This window comes from Athene cunicularia, assembly GCF_003259725.1.
Source record: "Athene cunicularia isolate RWA chromosome 11 unlocalized genomic scaffold, athCun1 chr11_part1, whole genome shotgun sequence".
Classification (NCBI taxonomy): Eukaryota; Metazoa; Chordata; class Aves; order Strigiformes; family Strigidae; genus Athene; species Athene cunicularia.
Genome location: NW_020799113.1, coordinates 14484581 through 14503010, shown reverse-complemented (window position 1 = coordinate 14503010; position 18430 = coordinate 14484581). Strand labels below are relative to the sequence as shown.

The 18430-nt window shown below is 36.3% G+C and overlaps 1 protein-coding gene across 7 annotated transcripts in view; it reads left to right on the top strand.

Moving 5' to 3' along the window:
• TOX3 (TOX high mobility group box family member 3) overlaps nucleotides 1-18430 on the top strand; it is an 84516-nt gene that overhangs the window by 38552 nt on the left and 27534 nt on the right. For 2 of the 7 annotated variants that reach the window (XM_026856749.1, XM_026856748.1), the window contains exons 1-2: nucleotides 10691-10750; nucleotides 16767-16832. In XM_026856749.1, the coding sequence (XP_026712550.1) occupies nucleotides 10691-10750; nucleotides 16767-16832 (126 nt within the window). Of the gene's footprint in view, nucleotides 1-1665; nucleotides 1673-1793; nucleotides 1801-7364; nucleotides 7376-10690; nucleotides 10751-15988; nucleotides 16108-16766; nucleotides 16833-18430 lie in introns of those variants that run through there. The other 5 variants (XM_026856747.1, XM_026856746.1, XM_026856750.1 and 2 more) reach the window with 4 other exon arrangements.

Genomic DNA, 18430 nt, shown 5'->3' with positions numbered 1-18430 from the left:
TATTTAAAAGCTTAAAATCATTAGACCAAATCTCACTTTTTGTCCAACAGAAAATTGATTTTGCTAACAGAAATGGTGTGGGCCTGAAAGAGAATATTCAGAAATATGCAAATAAGTCGAGATAGAAATCTGTTTGAGCAGCTGAACAAAGCAATCAAATTTTTCCCATTGAAAGTTTATTTAGCTTTACTGTGAACATTTTTGAACAAAATTATGAACTGCTGTTAGTGAAATACTTCTTTTTATAGGGAAAAGGGGATTCTTTTTAAGCAGAACTATTTTTAATACTCTAAATTTTTCTGCCAGGTCTTATATTTACAAAATAAAGCACATGGTAAATATTGAACAATGCGCAGATATATTTCCTAACAGTTTGTAGTACACTGCATACTCTGGTTGGGTTCCAAGCAGTAGTTAGTATAAATGATATGCCAATCAAAATTATTTTTGCAACTATAACCTGTTATGATGCAGTCTCTTATCTGAAGCGTCAACTTGATATAAGCCAGATCTCTTTTCTTAAGCTTTAACTCTTACATGTATAATTTCCCTTGTCCTGAACTAATCCTGCTTCTGTCCCGTAAGCTTCTCAGTAGTGCACAACAGCAAAGCATAGTTTATCTACTGGTTATATAAATCTTAATCATCACTGCTTCCATTAGGTCACGTGCATTTTATTCCTTAGTCAGGAGTGAATTGTGTACAGAATATCCGACATACTTCAGTGAGTAAATAAGATTTGTAAATGTCCAGCACGGCCCTTCCAGGCCAGTTTGCTAGTAATTCAGCTTCTCTGTAAAAGCTGACTTTTTTGAAAAAGTTTCCTGTAGTCAGCAAGATGATTACTGAAAATTTGCCTATTTCTATTGGTAAATAAGTGTGTGGTTCCATAGTGTGCCACATGTGTCATTATGGATAGCTTAAGAGTTTCTTCTTCCACTCCTCGTTCTAGCCCCAGATGAAAAAGAAACTTGAATTGCCTTTACCTCCCCAAATCCTGACGAGTTCAATGTTTCATTTTTGCAGTGGGACCGCAAAAACAGTTGTATCAGCATATGTAAAGGGATACTGAATTATAGACTGAATAACTAAGCAAGCAAGTGGGTGGAGGTTTGAAGCATGATGCAGGAGATCTTCTCTGGAACTTGAGGTCACTTAACAACGTGGCTGCAGGTGGCAGTGCTGATATTGTGACTTTGTCACTGGAATGTCCTTTAGTTTGGTTCCCACTGCTGCTGATAGCTGAAATTGAATCCTGCATATAACCATTTTATGGAAGCTGGAGATGCTGTAAATCTCCGTCATTGTTGTTGATGATCATTCTAAATGTTGACGACTCTGTTTAGATGACCTAGGAACTCCTGGTGTGAGGGCAGTGTGTGAAATAGCCATTTTTAGATTCTAGTAATAAAAAAATCCATTAATGAGGTTGAAGCACTGTGGTATTCACAAGCTCAACACCATTCTATATCTCTGAAGGAGACAGAGGTTACTGAGCCACCAGCATGGGTTGTGCTTCCGAGGGGATGAAGAGACTGGGAAGGGGCCTGACTTTCCCCAAATTTCTGTTTATGGAGCAAAATGTAGGAGGAATGAATACAGTAGAAAGAGAATTTGCATTTGAGAATAATGAAGGGTTTATAGAGACTTGCCATGTTTACAGAGATTGGGTGTTCTTTCAATTTGATCTTCTGTTTATGAAGCATTTAGTGTATACATCTCTGCAAGGAATGTAATTAGTGCGAGCACCCTCACTCACTCCTTATTGCCCTTTTCACACATGCATGGTTAAGTATTACAGTATGGCAGAAACTTTTTTCTTATTTCAGAAGGTGATATATTTATATGCTGACATGAAAGTTGATAGCCCTTTTATTATTTTTTTTTATAGTAGCTAGTTTAGCTACAGATGATATTCCAGTTACTGGAATATAGCACAGAACTACCACCACCACCTGAATCAAACGGTACAGCCTGTTTTATGCTGGCAAATAACCCTTCACTGTTTTTCTCCCTGGTAAGTACCACTACAGATTTCTGGTTTTCCTAGATGACCCTTACACAACTTATTTTTTGCATTTTGATTTGTGAGAGATGTGGGGGTTTTGGAAGTGTTTATTATAACCAGTAGTTTGTATATACATTTGGATGAGGGTGAGATTATAGCACTGGAAGAGAATCCCGTGTCACTTGTCATCTGTCATTGTTGGTTTTAGTGGTGGTAAAGAAGGTCCTGCACAGAGATGTGTGAAGAATCATCATGGTATGTTACCCAGTTTCCCATGGATGTATGTGAACTTGAACATGGACAACTGTTCCGTGCTGTTTGGAAAGCAAAAACATAAGATTGTATGGGAGACAAAGGGAAAAGACCTTTTCCTGTAGAACTAGTAGTGATCTGGAATTCTAAGATTAATTTAAATTTAATAGTCACTATTACAAGCTGTCCATTTTTTCAAAACATGGAAAGAATGATGTTTATATGAACATCTGTGTGAATACGTATGATTTGAATTGCTTCTAGATGCTCTCAAAATCATGTTTTACAAGGTATCACAAATTTATCAATTTTTTTCTTTTAATTTTGAATACCTTTCCTTTGCTATGTGTTCATCTTTCCTCAAAGTTTATTTTCATCCCTTTTCTGTTACCACTTTTCAGTTTATCTTTTCTATATCTGTCTGATAAGCTAATTTTTATTATCCTCTGATAATAATTTTCTTACTATACCTTTCTACGGACCTTTCTTCCACCCTTTCCCTGCCGCCTAGTACCCAGCACTTGTGCATCATTTTTTAGCACTTACATATATAATTTTATTCCTCTCAAAACCAGACTATATATATCATATTTGACAACTGAGTTCTCCCATAAAATACATGCGTATTTTTTATGTTGTTCCTAAGTTTTGAAAATACCATTGAGCAACCTTGTTTTGATTAGCAAAGGAAATCTCTTTCACTGGAGAACTGTTATAATAATTCCAGGGCAGATCAGGCAAGTAATTACAGGCAAAACCATTATCTGGAGGATGGCTTGGTTTGGGTTTGGGGGTTTTTAAGTGTAAAAATCACTGAACAATAAATATTATCAGAAACAGTTCCAGATGCTTATACAAATTAAATGAAAGTCATGATTCATAATACCATTTTGGTTTTTACTGTGACCATTTAGTTATTTCCCCACCCTTGGTTGGTATTGTTCCTCTTTTGGTGGCAAGAAAGCTGCCAGAACATTGTGTGCTGTTCCTCTGTTCCTTCTTCCTTGTGTTCACTCTAAAAGTGTGCAGGGTCTTCCAATTCAGGTAGATAAAATGACTGAGAAATTTTATGGTAGAGCAAAATCTCCCTAGTTTTGCAGAGAGGGAAGCAATGAACTTTGTGGATTTCCTGTGATTTTTTTCTCACTCTGAAAATATAAAGCAATTTTCATGTTTCACGCTCCCTTGCATGATTTTGCATCATTTCACTTACCAAAACCAGACGTGGGATTAGTAGTTCTTAACTTTTGGGCAACTTTGATATCACAGAAACATAATCTGTGTTGTAAACCTTGGCTAAAGTTCTTATGGGATCCAAAAATACTGTAGTAATGAGACAGTTTTAGCCTTGGGTATTTGGTAAAAAAACCCTGAATATATGGGATTTTCTGAGAGTACACTGCGTACAGGTCTCACTTCTACTATGCAGAGATTTCTTATCTCTGAGAAATTTTTTGTTCAAAAAGTGGGATGGAACGATAAACTTCAAGATATAAAATAAAAATGAGAGAACTTGCAGTAGTTTGCAGCTAATTGTAGCAGGATTCTGCCTGCCAGAAGCACGTGGTTATGGTACAAAGTAGTATTTGGTTCCATCAGAATAGTTTCTGTGTCAAAAACACTGTTTCAGAGACACTTAAAGAAATGTTTTTGTGGAGTGCAGATCACCATCGTGCCATTGGCTGGTAAGGAAGACTTAAGAGTGCTACATGAATATAAGCTTATGTCTTTTCCCATTTGGTCTCCAATTATTAACCTGGCTTGTGATTGAGAGGAATATCTAGGAATATCTTGCATGGTTTCTGAACATTCAGATAAAGAAATTTCATGAAGAGATTACAGCTAATTCATACATCTAGTTTGACTTCATACTAGAACTAAATCTGAATATTTTAAATTCAACTTCTTGCACATCTTTGTTGTGAATAGCATAAGACACTGAATTGTCTCAGTCCACTAAATTAGGAGATTATTTTCAGAGCATGAGTTTTGAGCAGTGGAACAGCTTGGCAGCAGAAATGCCACTAGGATCTGGTGTCTTTTATACTGCAAGAAAAGAAACTGAAGAATTTGCATGTATCAAATCTTAGGCTTGCTTACATCGAGACATGAAGTGTAGTACTTGACTATTCAAGAGAACTTCTGTTACTAATTTTAGTCTTATATTAAAAACCATTGTTTTTTCTATGACATCTGAAAATTACTGAGATGCCTGATGTGCTTTTTATTATGAACTTCTTCTAAGGCTAATTAGTCATTAGTATTTTGAAAGATCACCTGAAGACTTGAGTGGCCTGGCTTTCATATGGTGCTAGGCATTGCCAGCCGTGCATCTGGGAGGCTATCAGTCAGGTGGCATTTGAAATAAGATTGTAAACAGAGCAACCTGATTTTTCTTAACTGTTATTAGTTTTCTTAATATAAGATTTCAATAATTTAACATTAGGATTTTCATGTTTTCATTACTAGTAGTGAAGGTTTTGAATGAAACTTTATTCCTTTCACACGTCATAAATGGAATTTGCCGTATACCCTTTGTGTGTCCTCAACTCTTTGCAGAACCTCAGGGGCTGCAACCAGTATCGGATGTAATTTCTGTGCCCACTTACAAGAAGAAATACAGTGACCCAATTAAGTGAAGAAAATGCTAGACTGTAGTAATGCATGAAAATGCAATTAAAGTAGGTTATTCACCTACAAAATAAAGTTTCTGCTGCCCAAAACGTTGCCTTTAGGTTGGAAGGAAACAGTGGGAAGCTAAAGATAGATAAATTAAGCCTGATTAGTCTCAGTGGCATAAATTAGGAATACAAGATAGCATGAGGGATTATTCCACTCTTAAATTTAATTCTCCTCTACTGTTATTGCAGAGCATTGCGTTCAATTCAATCTTGCATGTTTAAATAAAGTTAGTTGCTGCTGAAGACTCTCCAGAGGCCTCCCTGCTGTGGGATTTGTAATCCAGCTCCAACTAAAAATAGTGGAAAAATTCTCCAGGTTTAAGGTTGATGCAAGGTAAAGAAACAGGAGGAAGCGATGTGTTGTGTCCCAGTTTCCAAAATGCATCTATAATCTATATTATATTGACACACGTAATTTTTCCAAATCGGAAAACATTTTTGCCTGAGGAAAATTCCCAGATCTTGTGCCTATCGGTCATTTTCTTGTACAACCCCTGTTCTTACAAGGTTAGCATATGAAATCCTTGAGCCTCGCCTGTACTTTTCTGTTCTTCCCACATAGAAGGGCATTGCTTGTTGCATGCTGCACCTGAGAACTTGGGTCGACGGTAGCCAGCACTGAGTCTAGTGCTGGAGTCAGTGTGTTTCTGGGTGACTTTTCTCTGTTTCTCGTTTGGATATGTGTGTAATAAGAGCAGAGTTACATCCTACAAGTTGTCTTTGCAACAGATGGCTTGTTTTGTACAACCTTGCATATAATGAAGTGGAGTTAATACAGACTTTTAAAAAATTCTATTTTTCTATTTAATTATGATTAGTATTTCTAAAGTGGAAAGTATTTAATTTCAGAAAAAAATCGCAGGAATTCATGGTATCAACATGACTGAGAGTTGAGATATTTAAGATTTTATGCATGTACTGATTTTAGCCTGAAAGTGTCTTGACTGATCCTCCATTATGATTATTATAAAACATCTGCATCTGCTTCACCGTTTCTCTATCAATTTTATATTTAAAATTTGATATAATTCGCTAGTGTAGTAGAGCTGAATCACAGTCTAGAATGGAATTTACAATTTTCGCTGCAGTGAGTGAAATTTGATATAAGATTCTAAGAAAAGCTACTTAGAGCCCAATTGCAGAGTAATCACATCACTTTAAATTTGTGTGAGAAAATGTTACAGTAATCTTGAATATAGTGATATAAAACAATTTATTGGGATTCTAAGAATAAAATGCTGTCATTATGTTAAGAAATGCTTAGATTCAGTGCTTAGTTTATATAAAATAAGTGAGGGGGTAGACGTGTTTAAACACCTTGGTTGTATGTACTTCATGTCTCCAAGAGGAAGGTAAAACAGAATGTTCATCTGGCAAAGCCAGTTCTGTATTTATGCATTTCCCCACCCATCCCCCCCAAAATAAAATCCCTTACAGCAGTTAAAAATAAACTGTTGGGGGTAAAAGGATACTCCAATAGAGGTACAGAGTTGTCCTCTGAGGGGGAGTTAAGAGAAGGGCCCTTAATACCAACCTTGATATGTTAGGGCAGAGGGGGGCATGGTGCTGTTTGCTCTCCGGACCTCGCTGCCTTTCAGGTGCCATGTGTGCTGGGGGTCCTGTCCCCGCGTGGGACACCAGTTAGTGGCTCACAGTCGCTGGCAGTGGTGCTCCTACCACAGCCTAGAGGGGCATGGGAAGGCAGATTGGAGAGGCAGCCCCAGTATCAGGTCCACAGGTTTGGTTGGGCTCTTTCCTGCAAGTTGTTCTGCAGTACCACGTGTACGTGTCGAGGCCATTCGTACTGAGAGAGACTGAGGCTCCTCCATCTGGTAAATGTCATGGAGAATAGAGACATTTCCACCCTCTCACAGGGCTGTGGAAAGGGAGCAATTGTGCTTTACCCTTGCTTCAGTTCTTTAGAGCATTTGTGGAAAAAAAGCATAATTTAACTGCCATCTGTCCTCTGATGTCATCAGAAATAAGATCTTACATATAATTTGAGCTGTTTAGAGAAATGTAACTCGTAAAATACCTACATTGAATGGATACTCTGAAACTCCATATTTGAGAAGACCTTTTTCATGTGGAAACCTAATTGCTACAAAGTTGTAGAAAAATGTATATAAACAGGAGACCTAGTCATAGAAGAAAGTTCTTTTTGCATTTCAGCAATATATTTCTTCTGTGACATTTATATCTGATCTGGTTTATTCCAGCAAATGAGTATGTGCTCATGAGAGTGATGATGAAAATAATTTCATGGGTAATCACTTCAAACTGCTCTAGATTAGAAAGCAAAGAAAGAAAACATGTTCTTTAAATATTTGTATATTTTTAAACAAATACTTAAACTACAGTGGCCTCTGTTACGGAATGTGTTTATCTTAACATTTGGTCTCTTCCCCTGTTTTAATCTTCAGACAACAACAGGGTGTGATGATAGTGAAGGTACTTCAGAACTCTTTGAAGTAACATCTGTGGATCTTGTGGAGTCTTTTATGTGAAACTTAATCGATTGGTCTAAGTTTGATATTTGTATTAGCCTTGTACAGAGGAAAAGTAGTCTTAGTATATGTAGGTGGATGGAGAGATGTACCCAGAATCCATGTTTGATTCTCCATTTTACATTTGAAGGCAATGTGGGCAGAATGGAAAATCCATTCTTGTCTTCAAAGAGCCAAAACAGTAAATTGAAACTCACTGAACATGTGACAGTAAAATATTTGGTATGTTTGTCTTGGAGAGAACTGTCAAGATTCAGACTAATTTTGCAACACCTCAATCTTGCATAAATATTAGGACCAGGATGGCACCTTGGACCACCTTTTAATATTTATGCATTTAAATATGGAATAACTAGTATTAAAAATCTGGCATATATTGAATTGCCTTGACTGTCAGTCAACAGAATAATAATACTGTGCATATTCATGCAAAGTTACTTCTTGCATATAAAAACTTTTATAGACTGTATCCTTCTTAAGAGATCTGAAAATGTCTAACATGAGACTATTAAATATTCTTTTCATTACAGTTCCTAAGACTCACACAGTATCACACTTTGCAAAATATTGTTGGGTTACAGCTTTTGGCCATGGAATTCACTGAAGGAGTTCATATTAAAGAGCTTGGCTGGAATCAGAGAGATTAAGTCAGTGCTATTTATTGTTATTGTCAAAGTTTTTATTTGCTGGTTGAAAGCTTTTAAAGTAACTTCAAATGTTTTCATTCTAATTGCTTACCTGAAATCCGTAGTATCTGCAAATAGTGTGTCTGATGGAGATTTGAGGATATAAGGAAAAAATATAAATGTCTATTTTTCTTTTGGATCTTCCTCAAGTATTTTATCCCACTGAGATTTTTCGGCTCTAAGCAAAGAGTAGTGCATGTGTGTGTATACATATATCTATGCATAGGCACACGTATATAAATATATGTATAACAATTACTGCAGCAGATGTTTAAAACTCAAAAATGAAATCTAAATTGTAGGGAGAGGCTCTTGCAAGATCTCGCAATGTACGGGAAGAATAGAGGCGCATGAAAGATCTCATGATGTACGGAAAGAACAGGGAACTAAAGATCTCGCGATGTACAGAAAGACGTATATAACGCAATTGCGCAGTTAATAAATTGAGCAAATAGCAACCACCATATTGGCGTTTGTGCTTTTGTTCCCGTGAAGGTTTTAACCTCCTGCAAGGGTTAGCTGTGATCTGAACGCCACATTTCTGTGGCTTGGCAGGTAGAAAAAACAGCTAATGCCTTACCACAACACTAAATGGTCCCCTGGATTAAAGGCTTTTGAGATTTTTAAATATCAAAAGACTGTCAACTGTATGATTGTACAGATACTTATGTACAGACTCAATAATTAATGAACCACTAATGAGATTATTCATTTGCCCAAAATTCAGCATTGGGGATGTGACTGCAAAACTGTGTATGTAGATATATTTATTTTAACATTTGGTGTTTCTGTCTGTTGTCAGCTAGTTACTCATCATCAATGTGCTCTTAAGCAAATGAAGCTTTCTGGTGTGAAATCCCCTATAGGAACTCCTTTTGTTTTTAATGGGGCCTGTATTTCCTCCTGATCATTGCAGGATCCTGATATGGTGTGTTAGAGAATCCTGGTGTGGAAGAAACTAAGAGAAGTAACTATTGTACAGTAAGTTCTGGTGGCAGAGATCACCAAAGGTAACACTTCCTAGGTAGTTTTTCACATGTATAATACATTGAAGATCTTTTCCTAGAAAACTTGTAGGCAAAATTTAGCAGGAAATGAACCCACTTCCAGGAGATATTATCTACTGAAAATAAGAATAATACTGTAATCTGTCTCAGAAAGATGATTTCTATTATATTATCCTATAATAATCACTAATCATAAATTGGATGTAAGAATATGAATGGAAAAGCTCAAATATAAACTTCATATATAAAATACATGTTACCTAGTAGCCCAGTACTGCATGAAATTCTTCAAAAAGTTTATCTTTTGCTGACAAAAGCATTGTCTCTGTGAATATATCCTTGCCCTTGAGCACACACGCATGTAGTGGTTTGATCTTTGATGTAACTGGGATACGTTTTCTACTTGCTAATATTTGGTCAAAGGCTGACCCAAATGGACAGCCTTTTGACTGGATCTGGTCCAATTCTCCATCTCCTTTATACTTAGTGACTTGATCCTTAACCTTCAATAGCTGCATGTTGTCTGTGGGAGATAATACCTCTTGCGTCTGGCAGTGTGTGCTATTTCTTCCAAAATTAGCATCCTGCCAGAGGAGTACAGAAATTTTTACAGGTAGTAATTTAGTGTCAAAATAGAGAATACCATTTTGCATTCATTCTGAGATAAAATTACTTATTTATTCACAAGGTTTTAAAACTCTAGTTTTAAAATTCTGTTTGGGTTTGGGGTTTTTTTTCATTCACTTACAGTGATACAAATCCCTGACAGTTTTAGTGGCATTGCATCTGTGAACCAGCTACTAAAATCTGCCTCCTTGTTTCTAGTAGCAAAAATAAAATAGAATACTTGTATTTTATAAAATAATATGAATACTGCATCCTGCTTCTGAAGTATTGAAACTGTCCTGAAGGACTTGCTCTTCCAGAAAAGAACACTGCTCTTGCTATGAACACGTCATACTTAAAACTAAAACCTCGGTAGAGATTAGCTGTATATCCATCTAGAACAGAAATGATTGGAGAATTCTTGTCTGTTACTTTTACATTCATGAGAACAAAAAATTGTGTTTCCTGATGAGAAAAATGCAATATTTAATTTAATATATCTGGTGAGGACCCTGCTGTTCATAGATGTTGATAGTTGATACTAAAGAAAAAAAAAAAAAATCAGCAGCCCCCTCTCCAAACCCTCCTCCCACTCCATGTACTTCTGTTGCCAGAATAATTTTAGTGTATATTGTTTTGTTTGGAGTAATCAGGCTGAAGTAGCATTAGTCCAGCTTCTCATCTTTTAATTACAGACAGTTTATTGTCTATGCTGTCCCACTTTCTGCATGGTTCCCCACCAGCCAGCTAGACTTAGCAATCTCCATTAATTTAATTTGGCATTTCATTCAATCAGACAGACTGTGAACATGATGAATTTTTTTTTTTTTTTTTAAATAACACAATGCTTGTTCTTAATTGATGTCCTTATCAGACATTGTATTTGCTGGAGCTGTAATTATTGGTCAGGCAGCAAAATCAAATCTGCCCAAATGCAGTGAAGATGTTCTCCGGTGGAATTATTAAGATACAGTACTTAGACCTGCAAAGTAATTTAGTTTTGGTCTGTAATTACATCTTTTGGGATCGTTATCTTTCTTTTTACTCATAAGGATAGTGTAACCTCAGAGGAATTAATTTGCTCAATATGAAGATACTGAGATCCTTGCTATAATATATATTTGTGCAAGTAGATGTTATTCTATATAAAAAATATGAGCATGCTCACACCGTAAAAGAATGATTTTATTAATGGCTGTATTTTTTAAAATATGGCTTCCAATTTTACTGCAGAAATACTGGAAGTGTGATCAGTTGAGGCTGCCATTTTCCATAAGCAATAAATTGGCATCAGAAATGATAGAAGTTGGATGTGTCACTATCTAAAATACATATGCAAGTGGTTATGTAGTACTGTGACAGAACTAGTTTAGAGCTAGTTCTGCAGGCAGTAGTTCAGTATCAAGCCAGTGAAAATTTTGTCTGGAGATATTATCCTGAGAAACCTCAAATGTGTATTTTGACTAAACATTAACTGATAATTATGAAAGGACTGTTAGTGTTATGATAACTAAGTCTGAATTCTGTTTTGCAGTAACAGTTGGGATAGGGATTTCTTTAATTAAAAAAAAAGGGGAGGGGAGGGGATTCTGTAATAACTATTAATTTTTTTATTTATTCTGGGATATATGATATGCAGTCTTTGAGTACAGAATTGCAATCATTCCTTTTAAGCAAAATGTGGATTAGTTATGAGAAGATGATAAAATGTGTTTCATTCCTATTCTGGATATATTTTGTTTGAATTATTCATTTGGGACATTTATTCGCATTCCATGGTTTTGGTGGTATTCTGTGGTAGAATAATAACCCTTCCAATGGTTTCTTCTTCCTTGCGGTTGCACTATTAAATTAAGTAGCAATATTATAAAAAGAATTATTTAGAAAATCTAATGTATTTGCCTGATTAATTTTACTGTTAAGCATAAAAATACTAGTATTTTAAAAATTCATTTTTGTTCCACTGAGATGCTCAGATAAAAGTCTGGGCTTCTCTGTGTCTGGTTTTAACTTACTTGTATTTCTGTATTTGCATCTTTTAGGGAATGAATAGTGGGTGTTAGTTCTAATGTTTTTCAGATTAGAGTTGTACCACAATAGAATTGATTTAAAGAGAGAAATGTGGAAAGTTGTAATAAATACTAATGACTGAATATTTTAAGTAAAGTAATTTCTCCATTAAAATCAGTACCAAAATCTCCATTAACTTTTATAGGTTCAAAATGGGCTTTTGTGACTATAACACCTTCAAAATTAGTTATTGGCTTTACATTTTGTGCTTTTTAAAATATGGCTTTATGGTGTAAACTCTTTTGCTTGTTTTATTTCTTGCTGTGGCTTTTGAGTCATCACAGTTGCAAAAGAAGATCCCAGACAATAGCCACTATTTAACATTTTGAGATTTTTCAGAAGATTTTTTTCAGTAGGAATTCGGACTCTGTGGACATTTAGTCACTGATTTTTATCTCGAACTGCTAAGGTTTTCTGTGATGTTCATCATGTGAGACCTCTTTCTTAAAACCACCACTCATTAGCCTCAGCTTTCATAACCAGCCAATTTTTAAACTCTGGTGAGTGCAAAGGATGGTGTGAAAGCCCAAGTAGCATTGCACTGTGCTGATTTAAGGTGGCTAATCCCTTGATTTGCAAACAAGTATCGTAATGTCTGGCCTAGGAGGTTTGGTCTGTGAAAACATGCAGTTTGTAGAAATGGGGCAGTGATACAATTTTTATATCCCCAATCCTTGAAAGGAGTTGGTTTGGTTTTCATTAGGACATGCACTGAGGGAAGAATAGAGGGCATTAATTTTCCCTTGGTATTGCAAATATACACCCTTTCTAGGAAAAATGAATAAGGCTAGATGTTGGGCTTCTGGTTTGGTAGTCAAAGCTAAGAGAAGATCTTCAACAAGCTATTTTAGAAATAATTAATTTTATTGATGTTCTTTATACAAGGTATTAGTAAGCAAACATCCATGAAGACTGTCTCATTACAGTCTTCATGTTGGTTCTTATTCTTCAGTAGGACCAAGATTCAAGTGCCCTTGCAACATAAAGAGTAGAGGAGCCGAACTGTCATAGTTTTGATGCAGTGATTTGCATGAAGAATGAAAGCTGCGATTCACAACAAGTTCAGGAGAGGTTTTGTTTGTTTGCAGTCCGTTTCATGAAATCAGCATATGCGTGTGGTTTCCGTTGGTTTGCTGTGACAGTAGATTGTTGTACTCATGTTTAATATATTTATCAAAACTTAAGATGGAGTTTGAACTCCTGAAATCAAAGGAAATGAATAGTAGTTTGTAATGCAATGTTATGTGTCGCCAAAGGAAGCTGATAAGATATTATTCTTCCTTATTTACACAGTGAGGGTGCTCTGAGATCTTTAGATGCAGAAGTTTATGCAAAACCTTGCTAATCGCTATGGTAATGTGCAAAGCACCCCCGTGCTGGTATGAAACAAAAATACAGCTGGACTAGGTGCTGCATCTCACCCTTTTTTTTTTTTTTTTTTTTTTTTCCTTTTTTTTTTTTTTTGTCCCAGGGAAACTCAACAGGGGGGACCCCTCAAGAGTCTACCTGGGTAGACCAAGTTGCTGGATCTTGCCTTAATTTGAATGCCTGCTGTCAACTGTAGCAATGCTCTGAGATGTTTGTGAGGGGTCTGAGCAAGGGATCCTTTAGAAAATAAATGGAGAAAAATGTTGACTGCAACAAGAGTCATTTCACAAAAAACATCTTTCCCAAATTATTTTACTAAAATAGACAAGAACCCCTTGCTCTATTTAGAATGATTTATAACTGTTCCCAGCTGATCACAAAGTGTTTCTAAATTAAAAGCCATTAATTATAGCCTTATATAGATACAAAGATATGCAAGAAGTGCTTTGTAATTCTAGCTCTGCACTTCAGGTGAGAGCTTTTTAAATTACTTGGACCATTGGAGCCACCTGCTTGACTAAATGCTGAGGGCCCTGTGTTTCAGTACTCATCAGTGCATTGCAGTGTTAACATTGTTACTGATTTTTCTCATTTCTCCAGGGCAAATACTAATTAATGGATACAATTCACAGCTGATTAGCTGTAGTTTCTTCAGTAATTACATTCGCAGACTAACTGTTCAGAAGAGGATTTCTAACCCAGTTCTTATTTCACTCTAAGCTTAATTTGTTTTTTGAATTGTTTAGGTCCTTAAGATAATAACAATTTTATTTTCTTTTGTTGTTATAGGTACCATTAGATAATAAGGAAGTTTAATCTTAGAAATACTCACTGATAATTGTGCTGTGCCTTCAATGGATTTCTAATTCAAAGACAAATAATAAATTTAAATAATAGTGGTTATGATCCATTCTAATCAAAGCCTAAGTATGCCAGGTTCTGATATCAGTGCCTGAGTCATACACAACAGGGTCTTAAATATTGTAGCCCAAGAACAGAATGAATTTAAGGATATGTACTTGTAATTTCTAGTTTTGACATTCCTCGTTACATTGTTTGCTTCCACAGTCTTAATAAAATGGAAAATTATGTTGTCACTTTCCCCTTTGTTTTACTTTAATAATACAAAAAGGAAGAAAACCACTTGGCAATCAGAACAGCAGTAGCTCTGGTGTAAGGAATACGTGTAGATCAAAATAATGTAGAATTTTACTGTTCAAGGTAAAAATCAGCTTCATTTCCATTTTGAGGCATTGGAGCCCCTAGGATGCTAAGCTCATTAAAATAGGATAGGGTTTGTTCCCATTTATTTGTCCAATGTTAGAGCTATACTTGCCTATTGTACCTTTGTACTTAGGTATAATTTGAAAGCTTGATTTCATTTTCCTTTTTTGTTACTGCAGAAAGAACAGCTCTATTGAAGCCATTTCAGTTTTTCATGTAAATCCTTCTTAGTTTGCCACTAACTGACATGAAAAAAAATCTGTCCTGTTGATCTCACTGTTGAGCCTGAAGTACTATGTCTTTGTGCAACAAATCCACACACACATCCTTATGTGCCAAAACAGTAATTCGAATGTGCAATTTTATTTTAATTTTTTAATCTCCAAAAATAGGTGACATCTGGGCTTTTTAAAAAATGGATGACATTACTTGAGTATCTGCATAGCTGGGGATAACAGAGTTTTAATAGCTATGAGGCAGCCTACATATTGTGTTAAGGCCTCTGTTGCTTAACATGTGTTATAGGTTGAAAGATTCAGCATGTTAAGTACACAAATGGAGTTTCATACTTCAGAATGAGGAATCTCATCTCCTATTCCTTCCTCCCCATGATTGTCTTCTGATTTTGTTAACGTCCTGTTTTGTCAATTAGACAATTCATCAGGTACATGAGCCTCCAATTCTTTGTGTCCATTTTCCTTTTTTCATCCTCTATCGCTATAGTTTCCTCTTCTTCTTTCTTTTTTCTCCTTCTACCTTCTGGTCTTATTTTCAGAAACGGATTTTGGAGTTTTCAGGGTAAGGGCCTTTCTTGAAAGGCTCACTCTGGCCCCTCCACTGCTCTGGGATGCTGGGGGGGGAGGCTGGAGGGAGTCAGGGTCTGAAACACTTCCCTGCTGAAAACAGTCGGGCACCAAGTACTGAAGGAGCAAACTGAACTGTAGGAAAGTAGTTTTCCTTTCAAGACAGGTTCAGTTGCTCTGGAAGCACAAGAGATTTCTTTCTTGAAAAGAACAATCAGTGCAAGTGCATGGTTACCCATTCTCATTCACTTGTTGCAGAGCTTATGCTGCAACATAATGGTGGTGGCATTTGTTCGCTGTGGTGTTTTTTTCGGGGGGTGGGGTGGCATGTCCACCGAGATCTGTCAAGATAAAACAAAGCCTTCCTGAAAAAAATTGCTTTACAGAACTCAGAAATGGGAGTTAAGGAAAGAATGTTTAGTGTGGCAGGGCATTGCAGGGACAGCACAGGGCCTTTCCTCTCATTTGATACTCTTACTTTGCAGTGTGCACTGTGCCTGATAATGAAAATGTGAAAATGTGAAAGACTGTGATTCGGTGTTTTAGTGGTAGCTTCTCCTTGAAGGAGCAGGAGAAGGTATCTGTTCCTTGAAGCAAACTCTACATGCCTGCCAGCTCCAGGAATGTATGCAGAAATAGTTACCAGAATACCTGCTTTTTGGAAGTGCTGGTTAGGGGAATAAGGCACACTAAGTGCAATTAACCAAAAGCTGATAATCTTTTTCTTTTCTGTGCTCAGTCTGTAAAAGTACTTATCTTCATCAGCAATTGTTCAGACTTGAGAATTTGGAGAAAGTGTTCTATGGCATCCGAGAGGATCCTTTCAGATCACTTTTGTGTGAGAGGAGTTGCATCTCGGTGGGAGCAAGTGGGCACTCGGCCCACTCCACCCTGGGTAAATCTCAAGGTCTCGATGTCATACAATTTCTCTGATTTGCAAAATTTTCCTGTGTTAATGTTCACTGGGGGCGTGGGAGCTCAACTGGAATGAAGGATAGACAAAGGGGGATTGTTTGGCTTTTTTAATTCTGTGGAAATAATGGGATTTTAAGAACAACGCTGCAGATTCTCATTCTTCCCCTTACTGACCTTCATCTCTCTAAAACCAGGTCTACTTGGAATGGTAATACGCCAGCTACTTCTAACTGCAGCAATTCTCCAGATCAGGATCATCTGCAGAAATATTATAATGCGTGTCAGGGAAGATGTAGTGGAGTTGAAATGTCTTTTCTGGAGAATAGTGTTTTTCTAATGGACACTTAATTTCCAAAGTCACCTCTAGGTCTGTGGGGTGGCTTTCCTACGTGCACAAAGAAATTTGAAGAGATACACTTGGATATCTTCCATGTACAGACCTGGGGGTGCAGAGTATGTAATAATAATAATGTTGAATCCAATCTAGCTCTGACTTCAAAGAACATCTGAAAAAATTACATCTTATCTGTTGTTTTGTTTTTGTTGGGGGGTTTTTCAACTTTTTTTTATGCCAGTGATGAGGTAAAGAAAAGTTTATTGTGGCATACATTAAAATCCAAATATTTATTTTTCTTTCAGTTTGGAAACAATAACAACTACATGAACATGGCAGAGGCAAATAATGCATTTCTTGCTGCAAATGAGGTAGATGTTTTTTTCTTTTTTATCTATGCTCATGTTCTGCTGTTTGCTGTGATAATTTAACAGACTTTGAATGGATGAAGAGTGAAGTGCTGAATTTCTGTGTGTTTTATGGAGCACAAAATAAAGACTTTAATGAGAAAGAAAATAACCTGACAGCTCTCCATTACTAGTCAATTTAGCTGTCCATAAGGCTGTTACTTACATAGCATGTCAATAGAAACAAATCTGCTTTATGTATGAAAAAAAATTATACACAGAAGGAAACAAATAAAAAGCACAGTAGGTGTACACTTTGAAAGCAAGCTTAGTAATAGTCATTACTAGCTAATGTGCTAATTTTGGTTATCGATACAAACATTTTAATTTGGGTTCTTAATACTCATATAAGTTAGAAAACAAAACCCAACTTTTTTGCCTGAAGTGTATGTGCTATGTGAAGGGAACTTCTGACCAGGATCAAGAGCAAACCCAGGGGCCAGGCTGTGTTGGGGAGGTGATGTATTTGATCACTCCCTTTGGGAACGGAAACAGGAGAATGGTTTGGCAACCACAGGCTCTCTGTATTTGTTACAGTGGTGCCGCCTTACAGCCAGTTAATAGACTATCAACATGCTAATACTGACTCCAGCTCCAGACAGAAACACCTTTTGCTCGCCACTAAAAGTCAACAGCTCTTATTCCAAAGGGAAAGATGGCAAATGCAAGATGCACTGTCTGGTAATGTGCATAGCAATACAGAGAACAAGAACTAACTATTTATATAGGGTGCAAACCATAAATGGTCTTAACATGAGGAAAGCTTAGAAACTGGGCAGCCTTGATTTTACATGTTGTAAGTGGTGATTCTTGTGCTCTTTTAAAAAAGCGATCTCAGAGAACATAAGCAGAAAGGTGTAACAATAAATAAGAAGGTTAGACTTAAGAGTAATATTTTATGAATCATTTATACAATGGTCACCGTCTCTTTTTACCCAGCAAGACTGCTTAGATAAGGGAATATTGTTTGGCACTAGCTCCAGTGTTATTTGTGATAATGAACACAAACCCCATCTGTAATGACAACATGATGTTTCTTTCTGTAGAATTTCTTTCCTACGTTTGAATCAAACATTGATGAAAGCTCTGCTGCCAGCAGCTGTTCAGAGACAATTTAATTCCAGCTGTGATAATTCACCGTGTCAGACATTGGCTGTTATATGTTGATACAACAGTTCTCCAGATTTGCATTTTTATCAAAAGGAACAAATGTTTTGAACATTTCAGTACAGATGGCATTTAACCATGCACACAGTTTTTTTAAAAATGTGTAAGATATAAATATTTGAAAAGTTAATAACTTTAAAAAATGTGATTGGTAAGATAAATCCCACAAATGTTATACCATCTTTTGGTCATAACAGCACCTTTCTGCAGTCTCAAATTGCATACTATTCAGGGTCTTTTTACAGACTTGAATAGCCCAGTGATTTGGATTTAAGACGACTTCACTAAGGAGCTTGCTTTCTTCTTAGATTACACCTATTTTATCCTCAGTCTTTGGTCCATTATATGTTTTTAAAAAAAAAAAAAAAAAAATATCATCATTAACAGTTTGAAGG